Here is an 18,343-nt window from a genome sequence, read left to right on the forward strand (position 1 = left end):
ATTTCCAAGAATGTAGCACGACTTTGGACAAATAACAATGAAATTAAAATAGTTTGCCCACATACCATGTAAATCGTAATGGCTACATACTATTTTTATATGTACTAATCCTAACCTTTCTCTTTTAACCATCAAAAAGAAAGGAAAAAAAACAGCTTGTGCATTTTAGACAATTTGCAAACCAAAACTTTCACATTGTTTTGAGTGAGTGTCGGGCCCCAAATCCTAATCTTGCCCAGGATGTTAAAATGGCTGGAGCCGCCCCTGTCCCCGTCAAGTACCTTCTGATTAGTGGGAGCACGGTTAACAAAATAAACCGCGGAAATAAAGTCTGCATACATCCCTTTTCTCTTTTTGCCCTCCCTCCGCACATTCCAAACACTCTCACTGCGTTTTAAAAGACACAAAGGTCCGTAAAATAACACGTTTAATGTAAAATACATGTCGTCAATGTACGGAATAAAATCATACATTTTGTCCATGCACTTACTTTGAAAATTCACCAACCACCGTGAGGTTCCGGTAAACACTTGTCCCAAATGTCCGACCAGTTTTATGTTTATTATTCATAGTCGTCTCCTTCTGCATCAAACATGAACGCAGCCAGTCTCAGGGACTGTCAGGTGAGACTTTTCATGCGTTCATGAATTTCTGACGTCAATTGAAACTATAAATACTTATAAATAATTGCATGAGAAAGGAAATAAGTTTGTTTGGCGCTAGGTCTGTGATTAGCTTTTTCTGCAAAAAGGAGAGTAAGCGAAATAAATATGGCGATGTGGGGTTAAAATAATGTGTTAACCTCCGTGTCATATTGGCACCTTCTATTATTGCGGGTTGCTGTAAAAGTACTTACTCATTAATGCCAGTTTTTCTTACATTTGTCCTTTTTGTGATTCGTCCAGAGCTTCCCAAACTTAAGAGGTTTGAAATCCTTAGACATTCAACAGAATGTGTGAGGCCCACACCCAGATCATGCAGCACAGCACTTACATAAACAGCTAACATTGAAATTATAATACTCTATTCCTGCCTGTGAATAATCATATAAAAGTAAACATGATCTCAATATTGACAATATCTGTGTTTACCGTTTGGCCACAATCAGGTCATTATCCGTCATTATACATAATTGCCAAGGCATTATTTTTTATCAGATATGTTCCCGGGACAAGGAAATGTACAATTTAATTTAGTAAATGGAAGAATTTTGAGAAGCAGTCCTTAGACCCTCACATCCAGTGAGGAAAAACTCCACATAGACCCTTGTGCAGGGGAAAAATGGGAGAAACCATAGGAAGAGCCACAGAGGAGGGACAGACATGCAGTAGGTGTCACATGTACAGAAACAAATTCAGCAGATTTACAAAGAGAGGAAACCTAAAACACAGAAATGTGGAAATTAACATAAATGCAAAAGAGAGGCAGATGGTTACAATAACTGTAAAATCAACTGGTATTACTATTAATATCAATATTGGTATTAATGCAAGTTTTGCCAGATTTTGGTCACATCTGCATAATTTGAAAATGAAACCAATAAACGGATTTAGAGGATTGCTGGATATGAAGTAATCATACTAGTTGATCGAAGAAGTGAGGGGCTTCTGGGTCAAAGATGGAGGAGTTTGACTTCTTCAAGCCTGCTGCCAAGCACATCACTCTTTCTGTGAACCGGCCAGGGACCTGGACACTGATGCCGGCTGAACATGGGTGCCAGCAGTCAGTATCTACTTAACAATAATAAAACCTACACCTGCACTAGTTAATGATATCTTCAGAATACATTTGCCCCTCCATCTGACTGTTAAACAGCTCAGGTTTGCATACTGTTGGGACGTGAATGCAGGTCCTGCGTTCCTGCAGGCTAAAATTATGTTCTCAGCGTGAACGGGTAATAAAGGCTGTCTTTTATGTGAGATTAAGCTGTGGACATATGCTTAAGATATTGCAGATTTTAGGATTTTATTTATATATATATATACAGTATATATATATATATTAATTTTATTAGGTGAGCCTTTTGTTTAGTGGCTGAATGTTTGTGTTTCCTTCTGTCTCTGCCTGCAGCCATGTTATCAGTGAGACAGTGTCCGGTGCAGGCTGGTTTATGGAAATAGCTTACCTTAACTGACCTTACTCTGCCCACTGGATTTTAACAAACATGCTGTGCTGTAGGTGTGCAGCATTATGTCAGCTACATAAAGGAACGCATATGCATACAGTGTTTATATCTGCACCGTGTTTGTGACAGGCGTGGAGGGCAGAGGGTCTTCCACTGTCCACCAGCAGTAATGAGGCTTGCAAACTCTATGACGCCATACTCACACAGGTAACTGCAAGCGCTCGAACCCACGCCTCACACGCTTGTCATTTTGCATAATGTCTCCCCAAATAAAATTCACGTTTAATGACTGTGTTATTTTTTGCCCTCAGTATGTGAAGTGGAGGAATGATGAAACCTTGGGAGGAATTGATGGATGCATTTCTGCTATCCAGGCAGCGGATCCTAACTTTGGTAAATGCCAGTTAGGTGGTCAAACGTCAGACCTGTATTTCATTTATATTTGATTTATTATTAGAATGTTTGTATCTGGAGATTCGAGTGGCAGTCGTAAAAACCTATGCCTGGAGGTCATTAAATGTATAACTGGGTGAAACATAATGAGTCATCTTAAGCACATCAATTGATGGGAGAACAGCCTATGAGACACACGCTGCTCAACTCCATCGTTAATGGATGGTCGTCGTATATCAAGCCTTGATAAACAACACACTGCAGACATTTGATGGAATATGAAAAGGAAAGTGTTATAACTAACATTATTAATAACTGCAGCCCTTTTAGTTGAACCATTACCAGGATCCTTCAAACTATAGCATTACTATTGTCATACAAGTCCATACATTTCCCTAATATGGGACAAATGAACAATTGTCTTATCTTACACCTGAGTTTTCTCCACTGAGACAAGTCAAGATTAAATCTCTTATTGCATAATACTGCAACATACGCTGACTTCGGACACTACTTTTGCAACAGTATGACATTCTGTGCTGTCATTTATTTACCCAGAGGTGTCATCTGTTGACCGACCACAGATCAGGAAGCAAGAGGTTGATCCTTATCTGCTTCAGACTCAACAACTGTATGAATGGCTCTCAGCTTGAGCACCATGCATTTTAAATTTAAGTGTGTTCATGCAAATGAATGGAGCTTGTGTCAGCTTCAGTTCAAAAAGAAAAAAGGAAAAGGGCCGTTCTGTTTCCTATGTCACAATGAGAAGTTTGGTTTGTTTCATTTCCCCCTGTAGTTATGGGCCACGTGATGAGTACAGGACTTGAGCTGGTGGCAACGGGAAGCTCCACTCGGCTGAATGAGCGTCTTGCCAGTGCAGTGAGGCGAACAGTGCAGATGGCCAACGGCCAGGACATCTCTCCTAGAGAGAGGCTCCATGTCAAGGCTATGGAGCTTTTCTCTCATGGGTAAGGTCCAGAGCTGCATGGCCACGGGGAATGCACTTACAACTCATGGATCAATGGGGATCTTGTGATATTTGTGCAAAATGTCAGGCTAGCATGAGTTTCACTAACATTTTTCTCCCGATGTGTGCACAACATGCACAGACGTGCTTCCTCGATATGAAAGTAGGTTTAAAAGGAAGTATTTGAAGGTTAATACTTAAATTAATGCCGTACAGTAAATCCTAAAATAAAAAGCAATAGGTGTGCAAGTAAAAAAGTGAATAAAAAAGAATGACAATGACTGATAGTGAAATAAAAACTTCAGTTCATTATTTTTGCTTTTTGAAATAGACCTTGAAAGGAAATGTATTGCCATTTAGAAAGGCACACGGACTCTGTGTGTGTGTGTGTGTGTGTGTGTGTGTGTGTGTATATAAGACCCCACAATTCCCCCTGCATATCAAGGTGTAACCAAGCGCTGAAGTGTAAGGAACTCCTGAATATCTGTGACAAAACTGTGGCTAGACATAGATCTGAGCAAGGGTATGGAACCATTTCAAAGCTTTTAGCGTTCCCCAGGTGTGCAGTGGTTTCACTAACTGTAAAGTGGGTCCGAGGAAGAAAAACCCTCTGGTCCCTTTCACAGAATTTCAGAATATCTTTGCAGAGATAGGAGAATCATCTCGGTATCACTCAGTGAATCAGGCTTTTATGAGAGAGAGAGTGAGAGCAACAAGCCAGAGGGCAATTACAACAATAGCCACATATATAAATAACCATGAATTTTTCAGGCAGTGTTTAATGCGTCCTCTAGTCCTGTTCATACCTGATATTATTCAGGGCTTGCGTGATCTAATGTTAAGTAAACAGCATAAACAGTTTGTCAGTTCACACCAGGATTAACACCTTAATTAATAAGCCTCAGCAGGGATCAGACCAGCTTTGTTTTATAAGTTGCCTGGGAAAGAAGAATGTTTCTTTTTTATTATTATTATTATTATAATGAGAATAACAAAAGACTTTAAAAAAGAGTTGTTGTTCATTCATCATCAATGTTTTCCATTGTGACATTTTGGGAGGCATTATGCTTCGGATTCACAGCATCCATCTGTATGGTGACTCACAGTCTAGCAAGTAATATTTGTTGTGTTCTGTGTCTGCCGTGTCTTTTTCTGTGGAAGTTGGGTATAAGTAGATACTGAGCAGATCATTTATTTGTCAAGGGTTTCCAATTCTCGCTTTATGAATCTCATTGTGGAGTCATTTTCTCGTCCTTAGCGTCTTCATAGAAGATTGTGCATCTGTAACACTGACTCGTGTTTCATTTAGGAACTTTTCCAAGGCCTGTGATGCATGGGAAGACATTCTGGTCGATCACCCCACTGATTTGCTGGCTCTCAAGTTTGCCCATGACTCCTACTTCTACTTGGGAGCCCAAGTCCAGATGAGGGACTCTGTGGCCAGAGTGCTGCCTCACTGGAAACCACAAATACCTTTGTCCAGGTATGCAAACCAGCGTATGCTATAGAGCTGAAACTATTAATCGACAGCTATTTTGATAATCGATTAATCGGTTTGAAGCTTTTTTCATGATTAAAACAAGATTTTTGATTGTTTCAGCTTCTTAAATGTGAGTATTTTCTTCATTTCTTTGCTCTGGATAACAAAGACATCATTAAAAGTTAATCATTTTGGTTTGTGGACAAAATAAGACATTTGGGAACAGCATCATTTTAAGGTTTTCTCATATTTTATGGACCAAATGATTATTCGAGAAAATAATCGACAGATTCATTGATTATGAAAATAATCGTTAGTTGCAGCTCTAGTATACTTACACAAACCTTGTCTTCTCCGTATATTGCCGAATGTATATAATGGGAGTGGAATGAGGACTGTAAAACACTCGTGTCAGGCGTCGATACACACAATTTATAGTATATTGACTTTGTGTGAGTCATGATGAACGAATAATATTACAGATTATCACTGGGCTATATAGAACTTGTTGGGATTTTAATTGAGTTTCTAAACAAGTGCAGTTGGACTTAATGGGCCTTAATAAATAAAATAATTCATAGCCGCTCGTAAACTGCACATGTAATGAGCTCTCACATCTCTAAACACCCGCTATACGCTACCTGCTCTGCACCAACCGTCACATAACCACAGATCACTGTTAGCCGGCGCTGCGGAGGAAAGCTCCAGAGAGAAAATAAAAAAACTACAGAGAGATGGTGTTTTGTTACTTAAAGGTCCCGTGTGTGACATTACGAGGGTTTATTGATAGCAATACTGTATACTCCCCCTAACTATGTATGTAAGTGAATAATCCTTCCATAGCCTCAGAATAAGCCTTGCTTATGTGCAGTACAGTGCCTTGCTTTAGAGAGGCCACCGTCATGTTTTCACAGGTCTACAACACCACGCGCAGATGAATGACTTCTCTGACATGATTGGAATGTCACTAGTTGTTCTTACGCTGACTGAACCTTTAATTCTACAAATGTATCTCCTCAAAAAGGGTGATTTATTACTCTTACCCTTTATTATGACATGGAAAATATGAAGTTCATTAAAGAATGATCAAAATCTAACAAGGACATGGGCACACCAGTGGCGTACTGTATATGTTAATATACCTTTTAGTCTTTCAAAGCTGCGGGTCGTGGGCTGGTAGAGGTGAGAAGAAAGGACAGTAAATGAGGCGTACTGCTCTGGAAAGCCTCAGTCTCCACCCTGCAGTCATGCATGTGTCCTTTCAGGTTGAGGAACCCTTAAAGGGAATAAATGATTGTTTTCCCGCAAAGCCTTCCTTCTTCCGCTATTTCCAGACAGACGAAAACAAAATACGTTTAATATTTTAACACTCGATGGTAACAAGCGATTGTCTGTGTGGAGACAAATCTACAGTTCGCCGTCCAAAGGGAAAATAAAATCCAATACTCCCCCACAGCAATAACGAGTTTGCAGTTATCAGCATGAAGAGAGTTGGTGGTAACGCACTGCGGTTATCAACTGTGTTAAAATGATTTAGATTTATTTATTTTTTCCCCCCCTCACTGTCACTGATATATTTCATTTAATATGCATTTCTTATTTCTTATAAATTTGCTGGAATTTCCCCAGGGATTAAGTTGAACTGTATCAGATGAGTTTGCTTCTCCCTCAGTAGAGGTCACCACAGCGGATCGATATGCATTTTAAAAAAGCATCGAGGCTAAGGAACAATAGATGCTTTATTCCAAGAAGTTATAAAAACTGCTTTACCAGAGCATTGTTTTTCCAACTGTCACTTTCCATTGTGATATAGACCTTGTCGTACGCTCATTTAATAGACATTGTTATTGCATTCTACAACACCTACATTACATTCTGTAAAAAGAACAAAATTGGTGAGTGAATAAAACGTTTTGTCATTCCTGTGTTTTTAATGATGTTCTTATGTGTTTGTGTTTGTGCCGGCAGTTATCTGAAAGGATTATATTCCTTTGGTCTTCTGGAGACTCGTTTCTATGACCAGGCTGAAAGAGTTGCCATGGAGGTGAGATATTCTCTGTTTCTTTAGTATACACATATATATATATATATATATATATATATATATATATATATATATATATATATATATTATATATATTTTTATTTTTTATTTTTTTTTTAACACTGTGTTGCTTTTATTGTGGTCCAGGAAGTCTGTGCCTGTGCTGATTGCATGAGTGCAGTAAAGTACTGTAAGTCATTTACTGCCGACCCCCCCCCCCCAGCCATAATAAACAGCTCATCCAAACGTCAGCAGCCCAGATGTTCTCACCTGTATGTGTAATGCTTACAAAGCAGCTGCGACATAGGAGTAAAATGATGTAGGAACGTCAGGAATAAAAACAAAAGGAATCCCATTGTTTTTGATATGTAATCTTACCATTGCATCCTAATCCTAATCCATGCGGCTGCTGCTCTTGTGCAGGGCCTCAGCCTGGTTCCAGATGACGCTTGGTCGGTCCACTCTTTAGCCCATGTTTACGAGATGAAGGTTGAGATTGACAAGGGCTTGAAGTTTATGGAGAGTAAAGAGAAGGACTGGCAGGTACAACTCAATGGAATTGTTTTGTTTTTTTTCTCCCCCTCATAATGAATCACATTTTTATAACCTTGTCGAATTCAGTTACCTTGTTACTCTCCACAAAAATCAGCAGATTTAAATTACAGATTTTCACAGCTCCAGGTAAAAATGAAATATGTATTGTTTAATTCCAGGTATCTGATGCCCTGGCGAGTCATAACTATTGGCACTGGGCTCTATACTTCATCGAGAAGGTAAAGATTATAATGAGATTTCTCAGTCAACCGAATAGTTGGCAGTGGGAGTGCTTATGGAACTTGTATTTATGATATCCTTTCCCCTGGGTAATTTCAAGTCGAGAGTTGATTATATCGGGAGATTAATTTGTGTCAACACAATCTATAACCCCGGCCTATCTCTCAAGTCTGAAGTTATTTAAACTTGTCTTTCTTGCCCCCTCTTCCTCCTCCTCCTCCTCCTCCTCCTCCTCCTCCTCCTCCACAGGGGCAGTACGAAGCCGCTCTGCAAATATACGACTCTCAGGTCGGTTTGTGTCGAGACTTTGCATCAACACTTTAACGGTATATCCGTCCGAGTACCCTGTGAGTTCTCTCGAGAGTGATGTATGTCCCAATGCACAGGGGACAAAAGGCTAAGAGCAATGTGTTGTTCTTTTTGTGAGTCAAGAAGGCAAGTGTGAATCAATGGAAGTTAAAAAACCCACCGTCCTTTTCCAGTGTCAACTGCCAAAGCGCTTTCTGTTCCCTCTCAAAATGAGTGGGACGGTCTGAAAGTAAAGCTCTTTGACGTCTTTCACCTATACAAGACCATTTCATAATGTTACTCAGGCTTGCCTCAAGTTTTGAACGCAGCAGAAAAAAATTCTTACATAAACTTAGCCGATAGCCATGAATGTTTAACCAGCTCATACCAGGGGGACTCCTGTAAAACATGAACATGTCTTCTTTATGATTTTTCTCCTCCGAAAGATGTCAGTGTGTGGAGGCTGTGATGTTATGTTACTTCTGTGCGGGTTAAATGTGAATGACGTCCTGTTTTTCTAGGTATTCAGACGCTGTAAAGCCTCGGGATCCATGTTGGACACCGTCGATGCCAGTTCAATGCTCTGCAGACTGGAAATGGAGGGTAAGATGCATGCGTTGATTTCACAGAGTAGAGCTTATTGGCCTGATGAAAACACCGCTATGTATTTGAAACTGTAACTTTTAAATGTAAACAAAAGTCTGTTGCATAGTGAAATCAGCTCCATACACCTCTCTGTTTCTCGCTGTTAAAATCGATCTTACACGGGAAGTGATTTGCAATGCAACAGCAACATTGCTCGAATAAAGCAAGATGCCTGCAAATAGGTTGGAGTATGACCGGAAAAAAAAAAAGAAATGTACCATGAAAAAGCTTCAGAAGTGAAATCTGAGGCCTAAAGGAGCCAGTTGTACAGTAGTTTGGTTGGATAAATCGCTGCTGTATACACACCCTCCAGTTTTCAGATGCAGGACGCAGCATATAAAAGTACACCAGGACCAAAACAGAGGCAGAATAATATCATCAATCACCGAACATTATGCACTGCACCTTTAAGATAAAGTAAAATGTGTGGTCGTAACTTAAACCGCAATGGAAAGATTTGTTTTTCCTTTTTTTTTCTATGTAAAACAGAGACTGAATATAGCTTTTAATCAGTAGTCGTCTCTGTATCTGTGCGTGATTAGGTGTGTGCGTGAGCGATCGCTGGAGAGAGATGTTCCAGAAAACGCAGCCTCACAGCGAGGACCACGTGACCATATTTAATGACCTCCACTTCCTCATGGCGTCGCTCGGAGCTAAAGAGAGCAGGACTTCTCAGCGTCTGCTGGAGGGCCTCCAGGAATTGGCCAAGTAAGTTCCGCACCATTTCTTTCCCTTTCACGAACAACCTCAACACTCACAGCCAGCGTTACATAAGTCACCCAGGTCTTACGTAAAGCTGAGCACGGGACGGTCGAGGTTAGAGGGAGAATACGGAGCTGCAGTCCATCTCTGAGACCAGGGTCTTCTCTCTGCAGCAGATGTTGCACCAGCAGCTGCTGCCTCTGTGGAGTTCTGTGGTCATAATGTGTTCTGGCATGCCAACCACTCACAGCCCGTGCTCTCAATTTTGTCTGGCAGGAAAAACCCACAGAAAGCTGCCATTTAAGACCCGTGCTTTAAATTCTCATGCTTTTTTACCGTGACATAATGTAACCCAAATAACAAGAAGTTACACAGGAAACTATGTAGGAAACACACAGCTCTACTTTGAGTTATCGGGCAGGCTGCAGACTTGTTAAAGCTTTGCATTTGTTTAATTTCCGTCGCTCACATACACTGTGTCAGTTCGTTAATCCATGAAATTCTGACAGTGTTTTGGCATATCTGGCTCTGCTCGGATATTCATGCCTCTCACACCTTGGAAAAATAATAAGTAATACCTTTGTCAGTCTGTGCAAATAAACCAACCTGGAGCTCTTCTGTAGACCTCATTGATTTTTCATATTTTAACATGCAAATATTGCTTTAATGAATGGGAAATAGAGCTGAATAATAATCATTTCAAACGATGAATGATTGTTCATTTATTTTATGCCTATTCAAAAAATGAAATAATTACATATACTATTTTCTCATCCTTACATGAGAGCGTAGGGTGATATTCTGACAGCATCTCATTTGGTAACGCTGCATGTTTTGAATCGGTTTCACAGCTGAAGCTCCACTTTAAATTATTATTGTAAATCAAATCACAAGCGTCTGTCAGATGCAGATATTTTCCCCAGATTGTGCAGACCTACACGAAACGACAGCAAGTCAATATTTGGCCCCTGAAGCGGCGCTAATAGCAAAGTCTGCGTTGTATCACCTTCATCATTCATTGTCTCTAAAGCAGCTGCGACACTTTTATTTATATAAATCCCCCCCTTGCATTATTTTCAAAAAGAAGGAAACGAATAAATTGTGTCCAGGCAGAATTATGTACTGACTTTGTTGTTAATTAAAATGTTAATTAAAACATATACATGGTTTCATCATTTTGTTTTGACTTTTTTTAGATTAGGTATTTAAATGTGAATGAGCAAAGTTACAGTTTCCTCCGATCGCCTTAAAGTGCTGCTAAGGAATTAATTTGACCGTGTTTTACTGCTGTATGAACAGCCACGTGTTGCCATTGCAAATGTAAAAAAACTCTTGCTTCAAACTGGCATTGAACTGCTAGAAGTCATTATAAACCCTAACCCTAACCCACGTGAAGCAGGAAGTCACAGCAGGAAACAAGCAGAAAGTAAGGAAAAGGCGAATGATTGCCTGTTGTGATGATGTGAGGGTCTCAGCTCAGGTGAAGTCACTCTACAATGCTGTTTTTAGTTTGTTTTCCTCTCTCTTGCCCACTCTGGCCCCGGCTTCACTCTCTCACTTACCCCCACATGTCAAAACATGTCGGCAGACTTCACATTTTCTTTTCTCAGATGGTAAATATCACATTCACTATCCTCAGCCACAGTTGTCAGACCGCAGCAATACATCAGGCACATCAGACGTCTGTATGAATAATGTGTTGTGGGGTTTTTTTTATTATTATTTGCTTCGATACCAATTCATAGTCTCACCCTTTTTTGTCCTCCGTATCTAGATGAAACTGTTTGGTGAGGTCTAGTGTAGCGTATAAGGAAGTATGCAATTATTTTTATTTGTGGTCCAAGATTTATTGCTTCACAAATACAGTATATATATATGTACTGTAATAATAATAATAACAATTGTTCTCAGAAATGTTCTTCCTTTTAAACAATCGCCTTTCTCTACAGGGAGCCGGGAGACAATCAGCAACACCGGCTGGCCGGCACTGTAGGCGTTCCCATGTGTCAGGCTTTCGTTGAATACGACAAAGGCAACTACGGTGGAGCCGTGGATCTCTTGTACCCTTTACGCTACCACATGGTCGACGTCGGCGGCAGTGATGCTCAGGTAAGTTCCACACAAGGAGAGTTGGTCAACTCAAAGCAAATAAGAAGAATGAAGCAAAATAGGGCTGGACGATTAATCGCTTTTAATCAGTTCATTCAAATGAATGGTTTCGGAAGATTTGTTTGGGCTTCTGTAGTTCATAATGGTGCAGGACTGTAAGTCCATCTCCCCCGGCATTTACTACTGAGGCTGCAACTAACAACTAATGCAGGACATCAGACAGCAGGGGGCGTAGTTGTCCCCTGCTGTCTGACAAACCTGTATAAAACAGGAAGACACTCATGTGACCCTTCTGAGTGGTCGCATCATGTCAAGGTCATCAAAAACCTTATTTTCATCTGTCTGACTCAACGAAACTATTTTTGTAATTGATTGGTGGATTATTTTCTCAATGAATCGATTAGTAGTTTGGTCCATAGAGTGTCAGACAATGATGTTCTTCAGTGTCTTGTTTTAATACATTTCTTTATTATATGTAACAAAGAAAACAGAAAGTATTTACAATAAAAAAGAGTTGGTTTTTTTTATTATTGAAAAAAATAATAGCACTTAAATATAAATAGTTGCCGATAAATAATCAATGAATCGATTCATTGTAGCAGCCCTAGTGAAGAATGAAGAAAATGAACACTAAAGCTAGTGTGGAGATTTTTTGGGGGATTCTTATTTTTGGGGACCAAAACAAGCACAACTGTAGTTCTGTTATGCACCCTTTAAATGCCTTGAGGCTTTATTTTTGCCTGGATATCATAGATCTTATTGTTTTGTGTTTTCTTGAGGAAAACAGAAATCCCTGTCGGGGGGTGAAAATAGGCCAGAGGTGAAGAACACTCTACATGAGAGCTTAAGCCTTTCAGTCTAAGAACATGCTAGAGAATGTGGAGCAAAGTGTATAAATAATGAATCCCTGTGATGGATGCTGATGGATTTTGCGTTCTTTCTGTTCATGAAACTCTTCCCCAAGGTGCAACAGTTTAAAGAGTAGCAGTAGAAAGTGTAACACAAAATGGAAGACACTGCTGGAATGGTCTGTGCTTAATGAGCTTGTTCACTGTTGTTTGCAGAGAGACGTCTTCAGTCAAATGCTCATACATGCAGCCATGAAGTCAGAGAACAAGCGTCACCAGAAACTGGGAAGGTGAGCAGTTACTGCGGGTTTCAAACGTCTAGTTCAGTCCTCCTTCATTTCATTTTCTCTCTGTTTCGTCGTCCACGTTTTAACGGGAGATTCTACTCGGTGGATTAAGTCGAAAAAAGGGAAAAGTTCTTGCACTATTTGAAGAACTGATGCAGCTCAACTGGGGGCTCCTGCCCACTCCTGTTACTTCAGCCGCCGTGTCCTTCCATACGCACACACACAACACAGACGATATGCTTTCGCTGTGTAACGAACAGCCTCGGTCTGTGTCGCATGTAGTGCCTTCATTATTCATCAGGTTAGCTTCTCCACTTGTACTTTCTCTGAATCTGTGTTCCTCTCCATACGCTGTGTTTGTGTTCTCCCAGATGTCTTCTAGTGGAGCGTGATGCCGTGAGGCCAAACTCTCCTCTGACTGATCGCCTCATGCAGAAAGCCCTGGCTCTTCATGCCTAGAAGGAGTGCAAGTTGTGCAGAGCAGTGTCCGTGCAGAAGTGACATTTCAATCTGTCGTGCTGATGTTCGGTTATCACAACAGCTCAAACCTTCAACACAGCACAGTTTTCAATGAAAAGCTTTTTAAACATTGCTATTATGAGCTACATTACACAATCGTTTTACTTGATTTCTTTCTCACTTTTATCAAGAGCACATTGAAATGCTTTTCTGAGAGAAGGTCTTCATGTCAACAGCACTACAAAAACCAATATCAAACCCAATAAATGCACACTTCTTACATTTCATGTGAAAGAGCATTTGCGTAACAGAATAAAGTGCACCACGCCTCAAGAATAACAATTGCACTCAAACATTTGCAGAGATGTAGAAGAAGAAAAAAAAGAAAAGAAGATATCCTTGCACATCCCCGAGGAGCTGAGTGGAGCGCAGTTCTTTTCTTCCCTCCTCTTCCCCTGTGTCGGCCTGCTCTCACAACACTGAGGTAATCTCATCTCGGATCTGCGAGATCAGGATCTGGGACAGCACGATCCCTGCAATCTGGAGGACAGCAGCTGCCAATGTAAATTACAGACCGGGCTCTGTGGGTAACTGGATCCCCTGTGCTGAGCATTTCAAGGTCCCTCAGAGGGTTGTAATGCTCATTTGGCACAGGGGGGGGGGGGGGATGTTTTAGAACAAGAAGAAACGGTTTGGATAGAGTCACTTAAAATGATCGTATTAAGATTTACAGGCTCATCATTCCTAATGGCGTGATTCCCCGCAGAGTTGATTGTGAGACAAATTTTTTTGGGAACGCACGAGGAGGAAAAAAACAAAACGTAACTCGCAGATTTACTGCACATCAGAGCAACTGTAATGCTAATACAATTGTTTTGACAGCACTCATTGGTTATTTACATGCTCGCGTCTCAGCCGAATCACCGGGGACCCAATCAAGGCAGATATGAGAGTGAGATAGATCAAGTTAGAGATCCTCTGTCAGAACCACATGCTCTGTCACAGTACCTGAATCATTTTGATAGGTTAGTGGACTAATTATTTCGATAAAGCTCTTGATTGCCGCTAATGATATTTCACGGCCAGTCTAACATGGTGACTCAAGTTATTAGCATTCATTCGCACTTTGGGATTTGCGGCGCCGTGTGCAGGCAGCGCCACGTGAAATGGGTCAGATATTGTACAGAGTGTCTTCCTTTCTTGGACACATAATCACACAATATCGCACTCAGGCTTCCGCTTCAGTTGCACATTAACCTGCACTTTCGAACTAGAGCCGTGTGTAATAAATGAATAATGTGTCGTTAAAATTTCAGTGGCCCATTGTGCCTAGTTATTGCCGTCTTCCCCATAACTCTCTGTTTTGAATTAGTTATATCTCAGTGGCCTCACATTAACCCGACACCCTGCTGGTGTCTGTACCGAAAATATGTTTTCATGGGATGTTTTTTTTAAGATCAAAAATCACGCTGTGAGAGGTGAGGAGAAGCTGTGAAGGGAAGTTGGCCGGAGGCTCATCAAATAATGTTTACGTCTTTGTTATTTAACCCTGAGAACACGGAGCATTTCGGCTGCTTTTTTCCATTACTATGTTAGAACATACAGTATATACAGAGGCTATAAGAATGTAGAGTGTCTTATTTCCTTTTTTTCAGCACAACCGAGACAATCTGATGGAAAAAATAAGATAAAAATCACCAACTATATAAACACACCTGAGCAAAAAGTACTCAAAATGTTTAAAATCAGATTGAATTTGAGAAATTTGGAAATATGTCACAGTTTAAACTTCACTTGGCTCGTTTTTATGAACAAGAAGAAAAGAAAAATGTTCTATTTAGTGACTTCTGCACAATTATTGCTAATTTATATCACTACTAAAAATGCGATATCATAAGATTTTTATCATAAGTTTTTTAAAGCCTGAATATGTGACCTATACCTCAACTCAGGGGAAACTAAGGTTGGGAAGCACAATTTTTCAAAAATACTACCCCTATTCTAGTAATACAAAGCTAAATGCAAATCAGTGAAGTATTCCTTTAAGGCAGGCAGAGTTTCACCAGGCGTCTCCAACCAGAGACCGGAGTCTTCCTGTTTTCCCAATGAAGTGAATCAGTAAGTAAGAATGAATTAAATAGCCACCAGGGTGTGACGTTGCTGCTTGTCTATGGGCAAAATGAGCCTACTTCACGCCTGATTTATAACGTCAGTTAGCATTTTCCTGAGGCGTTTATGGTCTCAATCACTACTTCTAGGTCTCCTTCAATACAACATGTCAGTTTTGGAAATTAAATGATCATTTAGAGGAAAATAGACAATTAGGCGCACCAAAGCCTAGTTGCAGGTGAAGCCTCTGAACGTTTATTCATTAAACGGCAACGTGGTGTTGCCAGCCACAATCGCTATTCTGGAGGCCTTGTTAGAGAGAAGTCCAGATTATAATGTGGTGCCACTTATCTGCAACCCACTGCTCTGGAGCTGCATGCAGCCCTTCAGCCTCTCTGCAGTAGCACCTTTCATAAGGAAATAAATACATACAAGCTACTTTTATTTATATTAAATAATCACATTTCTTTCAAAGGGAAAGACTACAGTGTAGACGCCTGTCCAGCAATATTGAAAAGCTCCACAAACCTAACAAACTTTTTGTTTAAAAGCTGGACTGCCACTCTGGACACTTAAGAGAACAAGAAGAAGTTTATAGAGTCCTGTCCAGTTTTGGATGCACATTCCTATCTGAGCAGGTTTTCTCAAGCATGAACGACATGAAATCCAGATATTGCTTTAACCTTTTTAAGCTATTAGGCTGACGCGATGATTTATTTATTTCAAAGTGGACCACATTTACCATAGATGAGGAAAAAACTCCAATAGTCCTGCATAGTTATGTGTATGTAGTGTATCTACTGTATATATGTACATGAAATTAAATGTGCTGCTCAGTATGAGCTTTCATGTTAAGGGTCAAATAAGTTTATCAGCTTCAATGATCACGTGTATCTCTGTTATTTGGAAAAGACTGTTACCAGTTGAAGTTACCTGAGGCAAAGCCAGTCCTAGAGCGAGAGCCCCCACCATCAACAGATGAGACTCAACCCACGTCACTGCTCGATCCGAACAACCGACTGGGTATATCGACTTGTCTGCCTCCAGGTAGTTCTGGGTTTGAACCCCAAATCCACACATGGTGTTTATCACTGCCTGTGAGACGGATTGACAATGGGCAAAGTCAGAGAAAGGATGTGTGACTCGTATAGATTTTTACCTTGATTTCCACAAAAACACTCAAACACAGGCTGCTGTTTCGCAGACTTTACCTTGTGTTAGTTTCCATTGACAAAGAAATTAACCATTGAGGTGGCAAGGGGAGCATTTTGTAGGCGCCTGCTAATTGCAGAGATTTGGAGTTAAAGAAAGGAAACGACAAGAGTGCGATGCAACGGCGTGCGTTTGATATGACAACTAGTTGCAGACTGTAAACAGAGGGTTGCAGCGCTGCATCAGCTCTAATAATGTTCAATTAATAGACTTTGCCCATCACGTAGTAGACAAACGGTGTGTAGCACCTGTGTAGAATGATGTTTAGTCAGTCACAGTGTGACAGATCCGCATGGACACCTCTCCTCACAGTCTAGAAGGATTAGTAAATGGTGGTGTGAGAGTCACAGTGTTGGGATTAGGGTGAAGGCATTTGTTTTCTGTGAGTGGTACTTAGTGTATTTATGCACAAGTGCACCATTTCACTGTGGATGTATGCATGTTTGTATGCAGGTATAGGAGGCTTTAGGTCAAAAATATAAATCTCGTGAAAGAGGACTTGAATTTTGAAGGACATACTGTAAGTCACCACTGCCAATACGGCTGTAACGGTTGGTGTTGCAACTGTAGGCTGCAAATCAAATATTATCAATGATCAATGTATTGTTAATGCTATATAGTTAATGACCACTGTAACTCTTTATTGACTAGCCTGGTTTTAGGGACCTCCAACCCAACTATGTCAAAAATAATAACTCTTCCATCCATAAACTGTTAAATGGAAATGTTTAGAATATTCTTCCCTGTTTAAATGAACAGTAGTCAAGATTGCGACGTGTTTTTCTGTACTTCTAACATCGTTTTCATGTTAGCCTGTTTCCCGGTTATTTCTTTTGTGTAGAGCAGTAAGTAGTGAGTCATGTTTCTTTCCTGTTGATGTCATTCTTTGTCAGCATGAGAGAGCGGCTGAAGTGTTGGTGCAGTGTTGTGAGAGGAGCAGTTCACAGGTTTCATAGTAAATGTAGGGATTCAAAAACATGGTAAACAGTTGATTTACACATATTCAGCTGCATTGGCGTCATCTACTGTCACTGACAGTTTTCACATTAGCCATATAGCAAGTGAGTGAGATGATATCCTCTGTGTCAACACTGTTAATCTCTAATTAGTTCATTGTTTTGCAGGCAACAATTAAACCTGGCAGAGTTCAATAAATCTGCAATCAGAAAGGTCTGGGACCAGGAGAGTCCTTCAGTTAAAACCATGCAATTTTTAAGTTTTGTCTATAGGCGATGAATATGAAACATTTCCTTCAGGTTCAGAACTCCAGCCTGAAGCAGTTTGCATCACAAACAGACCTAGTTTCATCAACCGATGGATACATCTGCAGATTTATTGCACGGAGCAGTTACAATTTGCTCTCATACATCGCATCAGAAGCCTCTTTGCAGATCTAACAAATGCTGTTAATTGGAGTTGAGCCAAATGCAAGTCTTGTTTGCAGCTTAAAATGATTAATCACTTGTTTCACATTAACATGATTTGATCGCAGCTGTTTAGGTTTTTATTAAAGAAAAAAAAATGGAAGAAAGAAAACAACAGACCTCTCCAGGAACAGGAGTGCAGCACGAATAGGGAACAGAGCAGCGCTCATGGCTGGGGTTTGTATGAGTGCAATTAAAGTACAGGTTCCAAGACCAGTCTGTGTAGTTGTTCCACCCACAACACTTGAACTGCATGAAGGGTTGAGAAGAAGAGAGACATAGCAAGATATATTTAGACACACGGTCTTGCCTTGAACTGTACATCCTGCCAGACTGGGCTTCTCACACGGGGAAACCCAGGCTCACAATTTTGCCAATGTATGCAGATGGAAGAGGAACATCACATGGAGAGACTCACGGATACAGGAACTATGTGTTTATGTGTAGCCTGTCATGTGGATAACACTCACCGTGGCC

At 40.4% G+C, this 18,343-nt stretch overlaps 2 protein-coding genes across 2 annotated transcripts in view; one reads left to right on the forward strand and one right to left on the reverse strand.

Annotated features, from left to right (window-relative positions):
• The first annotated feature begins 510 nt into the window (after nucleotides 1-510).
• Nucleotides 511-13,403, forward strand: ttc38 (tetratricopeptide repeat domain 38). The gene is made up of 14 exons (XM_058646202.1): nucleotides 511-623; nucleotides 2,255-2,332; nucleotides 2,437-2,518; nucleotides 3,315-3,486; nucleotides 4,795-4,968; nucleotides 6,934-7,009; nucleotides 7,433-7,552; nucleotides 7,723-7,782; nucleotides 8,033-8,071; nucleotides 8,593-8,674; nucleotides 9,259-9,424; nucleotides 11,368-11,527; nucleotides 12,592-12,665; nucleotides 13,034-13,403. Exons 1-14 carry the CDS (start codon nucleotides 594-596, stop codon nucleotides 13,119-13,121), a joined length of 1,401 nt encoding a protein of 466 aa, XP_058502185.1. The 5' UTR covers nucleotides 511-593; the 3' UTR covers nucleotides 13,122-13,403.
• Nucleotides 13,404-13,499: 96 nt separating this feature from the next.
• Nucleotides 13,500-18,343, reverse strand: part of tspan33b (tetraspanin 33b) — a 31,365-nt gene continuing 26,521 nt past the window's right edge. Inside the window, exons 6-8 of the mRNA XM_058646203.1 lie at nucleotides 17,987-18,115; nucleotides 16,164-16,325; nucleotides 13,500-13,661 (exon numbers count right to left, since the gene is read on the reverse strand). Coding sequence (XP_058502186.1) covers nucleotides 13,593-13,661; nucleotides 16,164-16,325; nucleotides 17,987-18,115 — 360 coding nt within the window. The 3' untranslated portion in view covers nucleotides 13,500-13,592. The remainder of the gene's footprint in view (nucleotides 13,662-16,163; nucleotides 16,326-17,986; nucleotides 18,116-18,343) is intronic.

Source organism: Solea solea, chromosome 12 (genome assembly GCF_958295425.1).
Source record: "Solea solea chromosome 12, fSolSol10.1, whole genome shotgun sequence".
Lineage (NCBI taxonomy): Eukaryota > Metazoa > Chordata > Actinopteri > Pleuronectiformes > Soleidae > Solea > Solea solea.